This window comes from Manihot esculenta, chromosome 3 (genome assembly GCF_001659605.2).
Source record: "Manihot esculenta cultivar AM560-2 chromosome 3, M.esculenta_v8, whole genome shotgun sequence".
Lineage (NCBI taxonomy): Eukaryota > Viridiplantae > Streptophyta > Magnoliopsida > Malpighiales > Euphorbiaceae > Manihot > Manihot esculenta.
In genome coordinates, this window is record NC_035163.2 from 25,148,338 (window position 1) to 25,168,461 (window position 20,124).

At 30.7% G+C, this 20,124-nt stretch overlaps 1 protein-coding gene across 2 annotated transcripts; it reads right to left on the minus strand.

Moving 5' to 3' along the window:
* Positions 1 to 987: 987 nt before the first annotated feature.
* Positions 988 to 12,938, minus strand: LOC110612137 (protein disulfide isomerase-like 5-4). 2 transcript variants are annotated; one of them, XM_021752827.2, is made up of 15 exons: positions 12,742 to 12,937; positions 11,223 to 11,313; positions 10,835 to 10,929; positions 7,513 to 7,570; positions 6,506 to 6,690; positions 5,582 to 5,639; positions 4,495 to 4,535; positions 4,285 to 4,359; positions 3,911 to 3,967; positions 2,728 to 2,794; positions 2,441 to 2,569; positions 2,091 to 2,312; positions 1,520 to 1,681; positions 1,314 to 1,391; positions 988 to 1,231 (listed from the first exon to the last, which is right to left on the minus strand). In XM_021752827.2, exons 1-15 carry the CDS (start codon positions 12,780 to 12,782, stop codon positions 1,154 to 1,156), a joined length of 1,437 nt encoding a protein of 478 aa, XP_021608519.1. In that variant the 5' UTR covers positions 12,783 to 12,937; the 3' UTR covers positions 988 to 1,153. The 2 variants fall into 2 exon arrangements, with proteins under 2 accessions (XP_021608519.1, XP_043810960.1); XM_043955025.1 differs by lacking the exon at positions 3,911 to 3,967 and having other exon boundaries at positions 12,742 to 12,938.
* Positions 12,939 to 20,124: the final 7,186 nt, after the last annotated feature.

Below are 20,124 nucleotides of genomic sequence, written 5' to 3' on the forward strand. Positions count from 1 at the left end.
CAAAAGTTCAATATTGAATACTGCTAATTGTTAATACTTACTCCGCTATTTTCATCTGTCTAAAAAAAAAACAATTTTTGATAAAAAAAATAAACAAGAATTAAAAGAATTATTTTCATTTTAGAATTTGCTTGCTTACTGAAAAATATTTTTTCAAAGATAATATCTTTAAATTTTTTAATATTTAAGATCTTAGAAAATGTCAGTTACTATTTATAATATTTTTCTAATCAAAATAAAAATTAAGTTATTTAAAAAAATTAATTCCTTTTTATCATTCTATATATATAAATTTATTAATATATTTTATTTTTTAAATTAAATTTAAATAATAAAAAATAAATCATTTTATTAAAAATATTTTTGATAACATAAAAAATATTTTCTAAACACAAATTAATTTTGCAAATAAGCAATATGTTAGCTTTTGTTTATAGGCGAAAATAACCTACATTTTGAAAAGTATTTTACATGAAAAATATTTTTTAATAAAATAATTTATTAAAAATAATTTATTTTTTATTATTTAATTTTAATTTAAAAATTAAAAATATATTAATAAATTTATATTTATATTTAGAAATTTTAATAAAATATTTAAAATACAGAAAAGAACTATTTTTTCTTTAAAAAAAAAAAGAAATCATTTCTTTAAAATAATTTAATTTTTTTTACCGAAAAATATTTTTTATTAATTAATTTTACTAAACGATACCAAACTCAAATGCCGGAAGACAAATTTTTTTTTAAAAAAAATATACTTATTTAGAGTGAAATAAATAGAGCCTTAGCAATAAAAACATCCACCACGCCTTGCAAGCTCGATCATCTTTTGCTTACAGGGAAAACTACCCATTTCGATGTGAAGAGCCTCAAACCAGGGTATCAAACACAGGATTACACATATCCTGTTTGTCCCTACAATTGACGCAAACGTTGACGTTTGGTAAACAGCCGGTGGTAAAGATAAATCACAACCATTGAGAATGAAATAGAAAATAGAAAATTGTTTTGTCAAAAAGAATCACTCATCATGGTTTGCATATATCAACAGGCATTAATAGGTTCCAACTGTTCTTAACAATACTTGCTAACAATTGGAGTATAAAAATATCTGAATTTTTTTTATACAACTACAAATTTCAGCTTCCTATCAAAAATTTTTACCTAATTCAACTTTTCTCATCATTCTAATTGTGTTGTGCAAAATTGAATCCAAAATTCCAGCAACCTGAAATCCAAAAGACAAGAAATATTAGAAGTGCATCTACTGCAGGTCAAAGCCAAAAATACCACAAATGTAAAATACCAACCGTAAAAACACCCCCAATTATGGCACAGACATTGGTGATAAAATGCGAAAATGACCTTGGATTTTCTGTGATTAGGACCTGATTGCAGAAAGTAGAATTAGACATAATAAATAAGAGCAGAAGATTGAAAAGCATCGAAAACAAATTACTTTGTTCTTTCTCTTAACATAATAATATGATAATAATGACAACAGAAGAATTTTCACCTGCATGGGAGAGAGCTCAAAATGAAATTTTGCAACAGGTATGTACACGCTCTGCACCAAACTGCTGTGGGCTGTGTATTCATACTCTTCAAGTAATTTATATTCACGAGAAGATCGTCTTGCAACAACTTCTGTTTTAACTATTTGAAGATAATGCTCAATCTGCAAAAGGTATGAACAGTGGTTGAACATTTAAATGTTTCTTAAATCACAAAAAATTATTATCTACTATCACTGTCCTTGTTATCCTAAAGAACCAGGCAGTTGGATTTTATAATTAGCAACTATGAATTTAACAACATTATGATTTTTATGTATATTTTTCCCCCTATCTGGAAGATAATGACCACGACTAGCAATGACCAAGAAAGAGTAGAATGGATACATCATGGCCTCACCCCAAACTTGTGGTTTTCTTGGGCATCCTCATAGTCTACACCCATCACGTGCATATGCCGGTAGGCATTGCTGGTGTGGTTGACACCAACGAATGTCACCTTGAAATGCTTATGCCCAAGCACGCAGAAGGCACTATAGAATATGAAGGGTCACATTAAAGTGAGAAACTTACAGTAACATTGGCGTCCACATCACGGTGATTGATGAATGACCGCCCGTTCAACTTGTCATGACTTCCACCAATATATGGCATCAATCGCTTCGCTTCATTCAACAACTGGGGTGAAACATTCATGCCAAAGGAAAGATGGGATATGACATGTGACATGTTCATTAGAGAAGAATCAAAGGAATGCGACCCTGAGCGAGCTGAGATGATGAGGTTGCCAGGAACCTGCATAATAAGAAAGATATCTACTAAAACAATGCAAGTCTTATTGCGCTAACTGACAGGATTTTAGAGACAACCGGCATATTGTGAGAATGCAAGCATCACTATATCACACTATAACAACTAATTACCTTCTTTACACGCACATATCCTTCAATTCTACATCCTCCCGTCAAAGGTGCTGGTCTTTTGGTATTCTGTGTTGAATTATCAGATTTATGAGATTCTATTGGAAGAGGTGCAATCAATCCTTCCATTGTCTGCAAAGAACAGTAACTTCAAATTAGGCCAGGTCTGTTCAACTCCAGTCAATAATACAAGAATACACATACACACACACATATATATGCCAGGATATGCCCCCACAAGTAAATTAGTTGACGGTTCAATTTAAACTACAAAATAGAGATTTTTATACCTTAACCAGGCTTTCTGTGTCTCGATCTCCATAATAGGATTCATGATCATGGTGTCCATGATCGTCTCTGTGACAGTTGGAACATTAAGCAACAAGGTTAAAGATGAAAGTATGGAACCAATAATATAAAATCCAGATTGATGAAAAAACTACATGTCTCTATATGTATTAGAAGACAGGGAGGGGGAAGGGGACGAGATAACTACGATGTCATGTCATATTTAGTAATGAAGCATGGACACCATTTAAATCAGGATCTAGCATTAAAACGTGAATTGAGTCTGCTGTACAACGCCTTCTTTTGGATCAACAAAAATGCGAACATTGAAACATGCTGGGCAGGCCCAAACTAACATGATGTCAAATTCCTCGAACTTCACTCCTTATCGTCTTATTTATTCTATGACTCTTTAAAAATTTATTCATTTCAACAATCTGAGTTTAATTTTCCTACTTCCAATATTGAGTAGTATTTTTGCCTTGAAAACTGAAAAATAAATTAGGGAAATCTAATTGACTCAGAAAGGCAAAACAAGAAAGTGAAGAAGTTTAAAAATGAAATCATTTCGACAACAATGGATATATGCTCCAGAACATCAAGTTGCAACTGGTTTTAAGTATTTGAACAAGATTCAGAATTAGGAAACCTAAACTTGCAAAATCAGTCAAGTAAATACTGGTTAAACTAAATTTTCATTAGTAGATATTCAAGTGAATGCAGCAAAGCTGCATGGCAAGTAAAAAACAAAAGAAAAGGTAATTGAAAATGAAAGAGACACTGGTCAAAGGATCATCCCCATTTTCAGCCATCTTAGTTAAGCACATTGTTGAATCTGCATCCATGCATATTGAAATGTAAAATGCAAGAGCAGAATAAATTGTCGGAGTGGGGGAAGGGGTGAACAGCTTTGTAATAGTATGCATAATAATCATTGTCACCTCAGTACAGTTCTACACCTACATAAAGCAAAGAGTTGTAAAAAGTTCTTTGATAATGCATGAAACAGCCATGTGAAAGAGCTTTGATGAAACTACAATTAGATCAATGATATGCAATGGAATTTCCTTAGCACACATAACATGCATAAAGAAATGTACACATAAAAGAAAAAGAAAACCATACAAAAAATACTAAAAAAAAGAAAAGAAAAGGGAAAAGTACAAGAGGAAACAGGAAACATACTTGACATCACTTCCTTTACGAAAAATGCGAATGGATGGATAACCCTGTATGTGATGCCTGAAAATTCATGAAGAGATACATGAAAATGAAAAGGAATATGTGTACAAAATTAACAAACCTTGACAGAATAATAAAAAGATGAGCAAGGTAACCCCATAACCTATGCTAAAGCTAAAACAAGTGGAAAATATTGAAACAAAGCCACTATTTGAGAATATAACCAACAAGAGGATGTTAATCAAATGGATTGCAGAATGAACAAACAGTATTAAACCACTGGCAATGCAATCCTTACAAATGGTTCAGTGCTGCAAAAATAATCAAATTGTTGTCTACAAAATCAAAAGTTGAAAGAAAAAAGTTCTAGAAAGTACCTTCTACACAAATCAACTTCTATGGTGCAATCAACCCTCGCCAAAATAATGCGTCCATCTAGTTCTGGATCATATCTATTAAAAACAATTGGTATGTCAGAATTTGGATAATATACTAACAAATTGAGGTGCTGAATGTATATTCACAGAATACACCCACTCACACTTGTGTTCAAGGAGAAAAACTAAAAGATGTCACAAAGTGAATACCTTTCTCTCATCATGTGAGCAGCAGTTTCCCATGAAGGTTTCTGAAACAAGAAACAATAAACAGTAAGCTAAGGAAACACTACTTAGCTCATAACAGTTTTAATAAAAGATGAATTTTAAAATGATTTAACCAAGCATAACCAAGTAAATATTAACTGGTTGAAAAAAAATAAAAAATTATAGTTTTTAGAATATATTTTGTGATTTAGTGTGATTATGCCTGTAAATGCCTTTCTTAGTTCATGTCTGACAGTATGTATTTTATACCCAGAGGCTTGAGGGAATATCAAGCAAAAGTTCTCCAGAAATCCTCTTCTTTCCTTTATCTTTCAATAATCATAATAGCAACAATAAAACAAAATACAAATAAAATTGAATGTCTGATTTCAGAATACAATTGAGCTCACACTCATGCACATGCCTAGCAGCATATAAGTATAGCATATAGGAAATTAACAAGCTTCAAAAAGAAAACTCAAAGGGAAAAGGTTTTCCCAGAAGGATATGGCCAAACTTTAGTCAGTTTTTAACTTGGTTCCAAGTAAAGACTTTGAAGCATGCCAGAGAGCACCCAATCATAAGAGTATAATACAACTAGGCTGGGCCAAAATTAGTAGAAGCCACCAACTCTGATCATTTTTTATGCCTCTTCTGGAAAGTTTAGTTTACAAACCAATAGATACAGGTTAATTAAACTACCTGACCTTTGAAGTCCAATTGAAGGAAAAAAGGACCACAATTTGTGACTAAAGGAACTACACATGAGTTTCCAGAATTAAGAAAAGATCAGGTAATGCAAGCATCTTAGACATGATCAGAAATAGGTAGCACAAAAACTATTGGCTGCAATAGAATTAGTATTAGCATTAAATAAAAAAATAAATTGTTATGATGCTTAAATCTATAAAAGTAAAGGGCCTACTATCATGGACTAGTAGCAATATATAAAATTAGGTTCAGAAAAACACAACCATGTAATCATGCAAACATCATAATGGAGGTGAAAAAATAATCTAACACAACAATAACCTTTGGCATAAAATGGCAAAGCAAAATATTGAGCAATAAATGGATCTAACAGAATTACCAGACGATTACTCCAGTAGCACCAAGGTGCATAAAAGTTGACGACCAAAACTGGGTACCTGAAAAGCATGGACATTGTAACGCATTGGTAAAACAACTCACTGAAATAAAAAAATACTAAGAGAGGGAGAGAGATAGAAATTTGTTTTTTTTTTCATAATGTCCACCAATTTGTATTATTATAAATTAAGTGACTGGTCACTGGATAGGAATTATTGCCCACAAATTAGATTGTTCACTTATTTTAAATATAACTTAATCTGATAAGTTAAATTAATAATAAAATTTCTTTAGTCTAGATATTCAAAATTACCAAATTTTATCTCCATCACTTATAATTGCATTTTGGTCAGTTGTTAGTTTAGATTTATAAGCTATAAATTCAAAATGGCTAGTATAATTACATTTGATTGGCCATTTAGTGGATTATAGTTACATGACTTGTGGTTGCCTAATTTTCTAATTTTGCTACCATATTTAGAATTCTAAACTATAAATCTATCTAATAAAAAAAAGGCATAATCTACTTATTTTTCTTTTCATTAGGTTTGATTCTCTTTTTTCTTTCTTTTTCTTATCTAAGTGTGTTGAATTTGCTATGGTACAAAATTAAAGGTTTTAGTTGTAAAATACATAAATATGTTATTGAAAGAAAGCAGTAAAAGAATTCATTCCAATTAAAAGAAAAGCAAAACCATTTCAAAGGAACCCAATGTGCATGTAAGCATATACTTTAATGGATTACAGCAACAAGAACGATTACACAAATCAGGTGTTCAACATCATAATGGGTTTGTTGCAAACAATGGAAGAACAGTACATGAATCAATGCACATTACAATAACTGCAGAATAAGAAAATCTTACAAAATAAGAACCCTCAACCAATTAGACATGTTTGTAAATAAGAATCAGGTGCCACTTACTGGTGTGCATAATGATCAAAATTACGATCAGTTAGTGACACGGATCCTTCACCAACTTCTCCAACAAATTCATCTCCATGCTTAATGTCATGCAAAACTGGTCCCGAGTGAAACTCAGAGCCCGTGGGCCTTAAATCATGATCTATTGAAAATTTGCGGACTGTTTTGGTTATATTCAACCTGTTCTGAAAAGCAAGAGTACAAAAATCAATTGGTCCAGATCATTATGGTAAGAAAAAAAATGAACAAAAGAGTATCACTAAGAACATGGTATTGAGAAGCTCAAGTGGATGACAATTTCAAGGATGATGCCAAGTACAATAGGTAGCTGCTGCACACAAAGTCACAAACATACTATTCTCAAGGAAAGCAAATAGGCAACTGTCGCATACTTGCATACTAACAAATAACCAGATCTGAATGCAACACAGCATAGGGTATGAGTAACATGCACCCAAGTATGACACAATGCCTTGGACATCAAGGGCAGTACGATCTCCTATGGCATCAAAATTGAGTAGAACATGCAAAAACATCCTTAATAAGTGTTGAATCCTACATCGGCTGTGGAAAGGGGTAATGTGCCCCTTATATGGGCCATAGGCACTCCTCCCCTTGAGCTAGCTTTTGGGGTGAGTTAGGCCTGACTCAAATTTAACATGATATCAAAGCCTCCCATCCGATGTTGGGCCTCCTATAAATATGTCGCGCATAAGTAAAAATTCTGGGCGTGAGAGGGGTGTGTTGAATCCCATATCAGTTGTGGAAAGGGGTAACGTGCCCCTTATATAGGCCTTAGCCACTCCTCCCCTTGAGCTAACTTTTGGAGTGAGTTAGGCCTGACCCAAATTTTAACAATAAGTAAAATTGCACTCCGTGCAAAAGCTAAAGTGAACTAGCAACACAAAGACATTCAGCAGAAATAACAAAAATAATACAAGAAATTTTCAATTAATTCATTTAGATTTAATAAAATGAAGCTGTTGAAAGATTAGATTAGAACTTACAGTTCCCAGCACGTCACTCACATCAACTGATGCAAATTCACATGAAAGGGAAGGAAAGCTTCAAAGGAAATGACAAATTATTAGTCAACCACATTAATAAAAGAACTAACACTTACAGACAATTCACATAAATATATACTGAAACGTTACGAAAGCACCTGAAAGACAATGTAAATCATGTCTACAACTACACAGTAAGATGTATTTAATTAAAGGTTGATAATACAGACCAATATTTTGACATAGTGAGGAAACATAAGTGAAAAGCTACTGATAAATAATAGAGGCACCACAATGTGAAAATGCTGAATAATGACTTTAAATATGGAGATTAGGAATGCTAACTTCCTTTCAGCAAATATTTGAGTTTAAACTTTTCTTTGGAAGGACAAATCCCAACTATGTTCTTGATGCCATGGAAGAGGAAGATGTGTTGAACTCTTGCATCTCAAATGATGCAGGCCTACTCATGTTCGAAAGGACGAAGCAAGGTAAGGTTAATAAGATTGCATCTCCAGTAAAGAAAGGGAATGTTGAAGGAAGCCCACACCAATGTAGCCACTAAGGGGGAAGAGAAGTTTGGACTCATCACTGACTGAGACAAACATGGCCACCTTAATTGAAGCATAATTTGGAATGTCGTTTCTGAGAGAAAAACATAGGAGCTGAAATTAGAGCCAATAATACAGTTTCCATGGAAGACAATTTGGAAAAGTGGCGTCCCTTCAGAAGTGGTCTTCCATATCTTGGAAGCAACATGTCAACTGCAAAACTTTGACACACGCACACATAAAAATCCTGCAAAGTTCTCCTTCAATCTAGACATTTTGGGCTCAACCACTCAAATTCAGTGTATATGGTCCCTCTTATTGCACTAGAGATGATGGACACAAGTGTTGGCATCATAAAGTCTCAAAGCTCTGATGTCATCTCAAATAGTAGCAGTGCCTTCTCTTTCACACCAGTAACGACACTTGATCAAACCTGGGTTTTTTTATTACAGTTGAGTTCGCCACAACCATTCAATCTTTCCACCAAACCTGGGTTTTCTCAAATACTCTGTATTTCCTCCCCTCCCATGTTTCTTGATCTTCTATCTTCATTTTCTTTTATTTTATCCTTCACTCGCATTTTCCCCCATATTATCCTCTTCTTTTAGGAAAATCAATACAGAAAGAAAGAGGCAATGATGGTCAACGACTATCAGATGGCAGAAAGCATTGTGTGGTTTAACGTTTGTAAGAGCAACAGGCAACTACTAGGATATGCAAGTTTTTCTTAATTCTCTTTCCTCAGCATTCCATTTTGTAGGTTAAGTTTTTGTTTTAAATAAAACATATTTTTAGTAGTGCTTCAAAAATTGTAAGATGTCATATTTATTGTTTCTTGAATCCCATATATTAGATGTGTTCACGTGAGTCACACCATAGAGTTTAGACTCGATTAATCAAATTGAAAATTTGAGGAACTTGATTGACTACAAAACAGTTTGATGGCCAAGAAGAGCTTTTGGCTAGATTTTGGGTTTACATATTTAGTTCTTGTTTCCTGTACCCAAACTAGGAGTTTTCATTCACTCAGCTCGGTTCCAAACTAAACCAGAAAAACCAAAAAAAAGAGAGAAAACTATAATGCATTTTTTGAGGAACCAAATAGAATAGATCTATAATACAACAAAATCAAATTGAACCGAAGTCAGTACGGTTTAGTTAATCGTTTCTTTCCATCTGCAAGCAATTCCTCATTTTTCTTCTCATTTCCCACTTTTCTCAGCTTCTATTTAGATTGAATCTCTACATTCAAATAAAACTCCAAACTAAAAACTCATTTTTCCAAATAAATTCATAAATTTCTATTTTCAAAGCAAAGAAACAAAATCCTAATTTAAAGCAAACAAACTCAAACCTTAAAAGGAAAGAAAATATAAATTTATTAAAAATTAAAAAAATGGATATACATAAAATCATATCAAAGGGAAAAATCAATTAATTGAATGACTTGAGGGTGATGTCAATGTTAGAAAGTTCGAGATCACGTGGGTCTAGCCATCTTTATCTAGGCTCTAAGCAAGAGCTTTCCTCCTGAGGGAAATATACTATTGAGAATTTGAGACCTGTTCTTGCAAGGGAAGTCATCAACTCTACATCTATTACATCATTGAGACCATGAAGTGCAAGCTAGCAAGAAGGGAAGGCAGAGAACAGAGGGAGAATGAGAGAAGAAAAAATAGAGAACTAAGTGGGGGGGAAAGAGAGAGAGAGAAGGAAAAGCTTAGTTGGGAAAGGGAAACAAGAAAAAAATGCATAACCTTATTAAAAATTTAAAATAGCAGACCTCTTGGCAATATATGCGTTTGGGCTGGACTAAAAGAAAAAGGATGATGACCATCTGGACTAAGTTAGAAGATGAAAATGCAGGCCTACTTATTAAAAGAGCAGGCCTCTTTAACAAGCCAAAACAGTTGGTTGATTTGATTATTGGTTGGTTTTTGGGTTAAATAACATAACATAACCAAACAGAAACCAAATCACATTGCTTTTCTCACCCTAAATCATGCACAATGGTTCCTCCATCTCTCTTCAACTAAGCCCTATTCAGTAACACCAGCTGTTTAGTAGCCCGTAGTTGTTCTGGTAGTGATTGGTCAAATACTAAAAAAAAAAAGAAATAACTTCTCATAATCCACTCTCGTACCCTCTAAATACTAGTCAGAATACTAAATAGTACCTTAAAAGTTGTCGCCAAATGGAGCCTAAGAAAGAAAAAGAAAATTGTTATGTGATAAAATCCCATTGTTCATTGCTCCAACAGCAACAAACTTAGATTTATTGCCTTCACGCCGAAACAAAAATATTGCAACAAAAAGAGACCTAGCAACACATTGTTGATACTTTTCCCCATATGCCTAATCACTTTTCTCCCATCCGCTTACCCAATAAATAAATAACAAGTGTCATCTAGCAAATTATGACTTGTGACACTTTACCTAAATCCCAATTTACATCAAAGGACTTGACCACAATATTCAGATAAAAGAATTTTTTTATAAAATATATACTTCAATTAATGTATGTATTTGCATGTAAGGTATAACAGTTACCCACAATCCTAAAGATAATTTCTTGACCTTGCAGCTTATCCTGAAATGATGCCTGAGAATTATAAAATAAAACAGCCCTATACGCAATCTCAAACAATCATAATTTCAACATCAAGGCTTCATATGCAGAATAATGCATGTATATACACAACTTAAAACAATGCCGACAGAAGCATCATTATTCAACGCAAACATCCATCAAATTACATAAAATAAAATTACCTTAGATTAAAATCAATACGTAAGAAGTCCCCATCAGAACTCTTGTCAACAATAATTGATGTAGAGGTGCTAACAGTTAAATAAATATTCAATTCCTACAAAACAAATCATGATTTACACCTATCACAATAGCATTATTTACATCAAAATAACCATTACTAATATTAATATCACCAAATCATATTGAAGAATGAAAGAATTAACATAGATACAATACAGAAAAAGGTGGTTGAAATTTGAATTAATGCTGATAGTGAACAAAAAGAAGATGAAGAAGAAGAATATGAAGGAGGAATAACAGCAATACAACATTTCTCAAGAACAAAAAAAAAACCTTAAGGTATTGGATTCACAATATTAAATGCTACATGAGTCAGAAGCTACTTACCATTCCAAACAAAAACACCATGAAAAGGGCTGCTAGTATGGACAATCCTGCGCCTGATAATGATGCCTCAGTCAAGTCTCTTGGAATTTTCCTGTAGCCCATAAAAGAATGAGTGGCACGTTTTGCTTTTCCATAATATATTGTCATGGGCCACTCACGCAAATTTACTGCACAACTTGATTAAACAATAAAAGGCATAACTAGAAAAAACAAGGATAACACATTCAACATAAAACTTTGCTCTCAAGTTCCATGCCAGGACTCAAGTTTCCTTTACTACAGCAGCTGAAAGAAAAGTGCTGCTCAAGAGATGTGAGCTAAGTGAAGGTTTCTTTCTTTCAATCTTAGGTAAACTGAGGATAGGATCCTAATTTAAAGCCTTCAGTCTCCAGTACAATCTTATCCCATATATTTTGGTCAACCACTGCACTACGGACCTGTTTAGTTTAGCTATTATATGTAATAGATAGTAGTTACTGATAGGTGATAACTAATAGATGGATTGTAACCGGTATATAGCTGATTATAGCTGATATATATTAGGCATTTGGCAAACTCTTATTGTTCATATGTAAAATGACTACTAAGAGTATGTATCAATTTATTTTTTTCAATGAAATATACATAAAATTATTAATTTATTGTATAACATATATAATAATTAAAATATAATTTTGAAAATATATTTTTTTATGAATATAAATATTGTTTCATCCTATTAGATGAATATTATAATTAATTTAATTATTATTTATAATATTTTTTATATTTATTTAATATGTTTTATAATTAAAAAAAATTGATATACAAATTTAATTTAAAAGAACAAATTACTTTTATAATCAATAAAATTTTAAAAACCGTATTATAGTCTAAATAAACAATAAAATCAGATCAATGACAAATAGCTCTAATTGTGGGACTGATAAAAAATTGCAGCTGATGAGTTATTATAAAAATCTACCAACACTTCAACTATCTATCTGTTGCATCCAACACCTGCACCTAACAATCCTATATCTCCATATGCCATCCCTCATCAAAGTACATAACTGATCAAGATTCACAATCTGAAAATTTTACCATAACTAAAACACATTATTTAATAACCTCCGAACTGTTGATTTTTTCATTTATAGTGAGGGAAAATTGCCTTAATCTTCAAAAAAATACTGACATCTACATATTTATCGACACTAGACCATATTAAGCTACAATTCATGTTCTTCAAGAAACATAGAAACCAACCAAAATGCAATACCTATAACATAGCAACGATTAATCAAACCAATACTAAAGCTAGTTCACCAAAACCCGAACCAGACACAACCGATAACAAAACTCAGTAGGACTGTAGGCTTGCAATAGCCTGATCAAGCAGGCTCCGAATATTACAAATAATCAATTCAATTTCAAGCTATAACCAAACAAAAACCCAATACTCCGTAAACAATTTGTATAACCAACGAAAAATCGAGATGAATATCGCCGAAGGAAATTAAGGAAATGGAGATCCAACCTGTAGAAATCAACGGATTTGAGCTTGCTCGTCGAAATCATGGCTGCCTGTAGATTTAAGTCGCGCGCTCCAGAGAATGAGAGCTGAAGCACTCAAAACTCAAGAAATGAGCGCAGGACAGATCTGTTGTTGAGAACCGAGACGCTAATGGCCCTCCGCGTTTTGCTTATGACTGCGTTTTATTCGGGATTTTTGTTTTATTTTTTAAATTTCGGTTCCATTATGTAGCGCGTGAGGGAAAAAAAATGTAAAGAAAAAAAATGTAATTTAGCTGTAAGAGATGAGTTTATTGTGTGGATCATTGTAGGCTCAGTTTACGCTACGGGGTCCGACGATGAATTGTAAAAAACGCCACGTGTAATCAGGGTTATGTTTGATTGATCATCCGAGGCCGACATGCTAACCCATCAAATTTTCATAACGGCGTACTAACGGATGAGAGACTGTAGCTCAGAATATTTCTTTTTTTTTTTCTTTTTTTTTCCTTCTATCATGCAATATCATTTGCATTAAAAACGGGTTTAAAACTAATTACAACTCAATCTAGTTGTAGATGATTTAAAAAAACCCATAGCCCACATATGAAAAGCTGAACAACCGATAAGTCCAATTCGTACAAAGCACCGAACTGACGATCCTGGTGAAAGGGACACTCCAAGTATTATTGACACACTATTCAACTGAAACTAACAGATCCAAATCAAAAACATCGGTAAGTCCTGCCACTCGCGGGAAAGTCTAACTAAAAATTATCTGAGCCTTATATGCAAGAAAGATCGAAGAATAGCACCAACCAACAAGGATGAAGAATAGGATCACCAGAAACAGCACCGGAACCACTAATCCAAAGTTAGACTAAAATCATTAGAGGCTGCAAGTTAAGAGCCATGGTTACCGTTATCAAAAAAAGCGATTTTCTCAATCTCATTTAGTTATGGGCCGCCGTAAAAGCTCCGGCAATAAAAAAAAATCATCAATCTCATTTCAGATTCATCGACGACCGATATATTATTACATAATCAACCAATTTAAAATCAAAACGAAAAGAAACCGTAATGAAGGATTAAAAATTAAATAAAATTATAGCAAAAAAAATGCAATAAAAGTCATCGAACCAGCTTTCTTAATGAATTAATCAAACTCATGTTGTTCATTAGAAGCAAGCTGAGAACATAACATACAATGCCTTAGCTTTGTTTGATCGGTGTGTTCAATTTAAAAAATGCCTATTAAATGAAAAAATTTAAAGGTTTACAAATTTTTATATTTATATAAATTGAATTTTGATTTTATTATCTAAAAATTAATTAGACAATTTTTACTAAACATCTAAAATATATTAATTAAAATCATTTATCATCTACCAATTCTAATTAGCTATTAGTTAAATTATATTCAACAAGTTAAACTAAACATATCTTTAAATTGAATCCAAAACTACAGTTAAATAAAATTAATAATGAGTGAACATAGGTCATTGGGAGCAAGATTTCAGATTAACTTCTCATATCCATTAGCATTTTAAGCACGTGCATGTACAAGATAATTTTTATTCAGTATTGATCTATTTTCAATTTAATTACACAATTATTTTTTTTTTAAAACTATTTCAACTTTGATTTTATTATCATTCAACTCTCTATTATTTAAATTTAAAAAATAAAATATATATATATTAATAATCTTATCTAAATTTTTTTATCTCTTTAAAAAAAATACATATTTATAGTTTTAACACCAAAAAATTGAAAATTTTAAATTTTAAACTAAAATATTATTTGTTAAATATATTATTAATTTGAAATAATAATAATTATTATTAGAAATTTATTTATTCTTACCATGTTAATTGTTGTCTAATTATACTGTCAACATCTTCCAACATATCTCAATTTGTGAAAATTTTTTAAACCATGTTCATGTTAACATTTAATAAAGCATGTAAATAAAAAACAGTTAGGGGTATTAAATTAATTATTTTTATTATTTATTATTTTATTTTATTTATTAATATTAAATAAATAGAAAAAAAATTTAAATTATTTTTAATAGTAGTAGTTTATAATAATTATTTTAACAAAATAAAATAAAATTGAAATTAGAACTAATAATATTTATAGTAATATTTTAAAATTTATGAATATTAAAATTTAGTTAATATTAAACAAATAAAATATTCTATTTAAAGGAGTTAAAAAGTTTATATTTAATAATTAAAATAAATAAAAATTAATTTTATATACAATCTTATCTGGGTAATAGCCTTGTATATTTTGGTTTTTGGGTTCAGAAAATGTTTTCATTGTAACTGGTACTTGTACCTACTGGGCCTAGACTTGGGCCTTTTTCTAATTAACCTTTTATCTTAAAAAAAAAAAAATTATTATCTTATTTCCATCCATGTGCCTGGGCATCCTTTTGCCTTTAAATACTTAAAGATTGCTATAAGAAAATAAAAAAAAAAATAAGGATGAAATTTATTAATTAAATTATAAAAGAAGTAATAGTTAAAATAAATTATTAATCGCTTATTAATTATTTAAATTATTTACGATGAAATTTTTATTATTTACTAATAAAAAGTTATAATTATATTTTTAATTTTTGAGTGAATAAAGACTCATAACTAATATATTTCAAATAAACACTATAATTATTTGAGAAAAATTAAGAATATTTCAAGATTATTAAAGGAGTTTCATCTCGATGAATTAAGAGACACATACCCAAAAAAAAAATCTTGCGAGGAAAGTTATATATTTATTTTTTTTTCTTTTCTATTTTATATTAAAATTTTCTTTTTCATCGATAAAAAATCTCTTCTTTAATAAAGTAAATATAAACATGTATTTAATAAATTAAGAAATTAGTGTAAGCATACATGAAAATTTTTTTGCATAGTATGGATGTGTAATGATGCAAGTTGCCTTGCAAACTTTCCCTTCTTGTTATCAGGATATTTTTTTAATATAATTTTCATTTTTTTATAAAAAAAAGGTACTTTTTCTAGTGCCCAAAATCAAACATTGGATTATTATTATAAAAAAGTAATATATCTTTGTTTATTTTGCTGTGTTTTCCTGTTTGAAATTTTGATTGTGTGCCTTATTAGTTGAATTCCTGAAGATTAAGGAGACAGAGAGCATTCAGTGATGTGTTTATGCTGGCTTTTATTTCTAAAGTTATTTGTGGATCAAGCTGCTCTTTCAGCAATCCAATTATTTCATATTGAAGATGTTTAGCTTTTTATAACAATGAAGTTAAAATACCACACCATTACGTGGAGGCTTCGCATACAATGTCTTCTTATTATTAAATCTTTACAACATATTTAAAACGAAATTTGCGTAGATAAAATAAGAATGAAGAAAATAAATTAATTCAGTTTGAGATATTTTTCTTAGAAATATTTCTAGTAATATTTTTATATTTTTATATTTCTAGTGATATTTTTTTAACCACCCCATCTCTCAAAAATAAAGTGTCAAAAAAACTCTACTTCACTACTTGCATTTTCATGGACTCAAATCCTTTTGCCTATACACAAAGCTTTTCTTTTTCTTTAGCTATCCCCGGTAATCATCTTCTTTATATTTGTTGTTATTGAGAAACGCCCTGGGCTTGGGATTTTTGGTGATTCTCCGAGCTTAATTGGTAGCTGGCTTTATCAATGTTATTATATATAGAGTGAGTAGTATTCGATTCAAATTAAAAAAATTGATCAAACTGAATTAATTTAAAAAGTGAGCAGTATTCGGTTTAGCTCCATCAACGTTGTTGCATATAGAGTGAGCAGATTAGATTCAAATTGAAAAAACCGATCAAACTGAATTAATTTGAAAAGTGAGCAATATTCGGTTTAAATTGAAAAAATTGATCAAACTGAATTAATTTAAAATTTTAGTTTGATTTTTTATTCATTTCGATTCGATTTGATTTTTAATTTTAAAAATTTCATATTTCAGTTCGGTTTAGTTTTGATCAGAAAAAAAATAAAAAAAACGAATCAAACCGATTAGTGATAATAATTTATTATTTTCAATAATACAGAGAGATTATATCATGTTAATATTAAAATATTTTAATTAAATTTTAAAATATTAAAAATAAAATATAAAAAATAAAAAATATATTTAAAATTTAAATTGATCAAATCAAACCGAATTGAATCGAATCAAATCGATTCAATTTCATTTAATTTCTAATCAAAATTAATTTTATTTTTATAAATATTAAATTTCAAATTTTAATTTATTCAATTTAAAATCAAATCGACCGAACCCTCGACTAATCACATATTAGGGAGATGTTGATCCTGCCAAATTTCTTTGGATACTAGGGTTTCTTGGGAAAATCTTTTTGTTCGGTAGATTAGGCTTGCTACTATTTGGGCTTTTGATTGTATTTTTCTTTAGACTAGTTTGATTTAGATTTGCCTATTTTGTAACTTTAGATAGATTGTGGTCCTTTTGAGTTTTGGCCCTTTTTGATGAATGAGTATGATTTTTAAGGTAAAACATTTATTTGGAAGTAACGTTTCAATATTTTTTTTTAAAAAAACTCATTTTTTAAAGAAATGACTTTAATACTTTACTCGTCATTGCTTTATTTTATTTTATTTTATAAAACCTGTCACTATATTTAAATTCAATGTCAAAAGTCCAATAATTATTCTAATACAAGTCACTTTAATTTAACATATTTTTCAAACACAACTATAACAATAAATTGAACAATGTAACTATGAATTAATGTGATAAAATTAAATTAAATTAAAATTAAAATATATGTGATGGCTGTCGGACCTCTTACATCTGAGACAAGATTGGACCTTAAACCTTAAAGAAGAATACAGGTCCAAGACCCATCCGGCACTTCTCAAGGTGAGTCAGTTCCACATTGCGCGTTTTAGTCCGGATATAAGAATCAGGCTGGAGAAACTTTCCATACGGACCCATCTTAAGGAAGTTTAGTCTAGTGACGTGACAAGATATAGAAGAACAAATCAAGTTACCTTGCAGCCTTACCTGCATGCGCGCCGGGAGAATTAAATGACCGCATAGTATGGAGAGAGATTCTGACACATCCGTATGTACAGATATGAATAACAGAGACAGGTGGTATCATAGCATACAAGCATTTAGACGCCACTAGTGGATAAAAGGAAAAGGGATAAAAGGAAAAGAGATAAAAGAGGAGAAACGTTTTCTTCTCCATCCAAACTTACGCAGCTATTGTAAATTCTATTTTTTAAATCTCAAAATATCAATACGTAACTGAGTATGTTTAGCATTAACTTAAACTTATAACATATCAATTATTTAATTCCTTTATAAATTAAAGCAAACTAAATACTACTAATAAATTTTAATTTATTGATATTAAAATTGTCTCAAAATTATAAAAATTTCGAATTAAAATTTCAATTAAAGCTAATTATACCTAAAAATAGCATATATAATTTTAATTTGAAATCAATTGATATAAAGTCAACTAAAAATTTGAGCAATGCAATATAAGTTCAAATCAAATCATTAAATGAAATTATAGAAAATTAATTATAATCTTTTAGGGGGCAATTAGGCAAAATCATGCATAGGCCATTGCCCTATGCTAAAAGGTCAAAAGAAAAAGAAAAAAAAAAGCATTGTGGGTATAAAGAGTTTTTGACACCAAGCAATAGCAAGAGGTGGGGTTAAGGTCAATTGGCAATTTCTTTAGAAAAGACTTTGGATTGTCTAAATATTAATCCATATGAAATGAACCAAATGAAGGTATAGTCACAAACAAAGGAAACAGATAGGTCTAAGAATTGCATAGTGGCCATTTATGCATAAAGATTTCAAACACGAAGCAAATAGGCCAAACAAGAGGTGGGTCAATATTTTTGGTGAGTTCTATGTAGGATATAATGATAGAAATGACTTTGATTGGACTAAAATTAATCACAAACAAATGAATCTAGTTAAAGACACCAATGGATAAGATGGGTTCTTCTTAAAACATCAGCAACCACTAGCCAATCCAAGAAGTGGTGATGATTTATTTAGGATTTGTTCGGAAATGACTTTGGTTGGATTGCTTTGTGGTGATAGCCACTTGATGAGGTTATTATATAGTACAATCTCCATATTGGCAGGCATTAACACCTTTTCTTCTTTGATTATTTAAAATGCAATTATTTAATCTTTTTGTTATATATATTAACAAATTCTGTTAGGTTTTGATTAATCCCTATGTTTTAAATAAAATGTTATATTATTATAAATTATTTAAAATGTTAAAAAAATGAAAAATAAAAAAGGAGAGATGATCATTGTTCAAACATTTATTGATGGATGCTGGAAAGAAATTCAACGAGAGGAGAGAGACTTCAAAAGGACGGCAGCGTATAATATTCAAAAGTTTGAATTAATTTTGTTGAATAGTTTCTGTGGGCGAAATCAGCAACATTCCGTTCTCCATAATTTTCTTGTTTACATTAATTAATACTGATTTTGATAATTAACAAGATTGTTGAGGTTGACCTTAAGAGGATTATGTATGTTTGACGAAGGTGGTGCACGGTTGAGTGTCGGCAGTCGGCAAATAGCCTCTCCCTTCTAGTAAGTTTTATATCAATTGAGTGTATGTATTTATTTAATTTAAAATTTAGGTTGTGTTTGTTTAAAAAGTAATATTTTTTAGAAAAATAATGCATAGTGGTTTAAAAGAAGAGTCGGATGATTAAGTGAAGCTGTTAGGTTTATAGTTGAAAGGGAACATGATTACAAGGAAAAAAATGGTGATTGATGAGGAATCAGAGTTGAAATTAAGAATTATATACACACACACGTCAAGGAAGTTAGCTAGTCAATACTCAAGTTAATTGGTGGAAGCTGTTGCTTAACATCAACGATTAATTCTTTCTAACATAATTACACTTCAAATATACTTGTTGGGTAAGAATAGGGCATTTGAAATTTTATGAAATTAAAACTCTTCGTAATTTTAAAAAATAATATATAATTTTAGTGAAATTTACGTGCAGTCTATCATATTTAATAGTTATAATTAAAATAAACTATAAATCTTATTAAAATAAATCATGAAAAAAGTTATAAAATCATTTTTATCCCTCTTGAAAATATATCAATATGTCTAGTGACGGAGTCAGAAGCTTTCTTTTGGTAGGGCACTACCGGCTGCAACTGCACTGCTGCGGCACCACCGGCTGCGCCGATGCGGCACCTTCATTCCCCTTCAAAGCATTTTCCGGTCGCCGGTACGGCTCGTGTCCCCTTTGTCGTACCCTCCCTCCAGCCCTGAATATGTCCCTTTCATGTTCCATATGTTCTATTTATATATGGTTAATTAACTCAATCTTTTTTTCAATTATTAAAT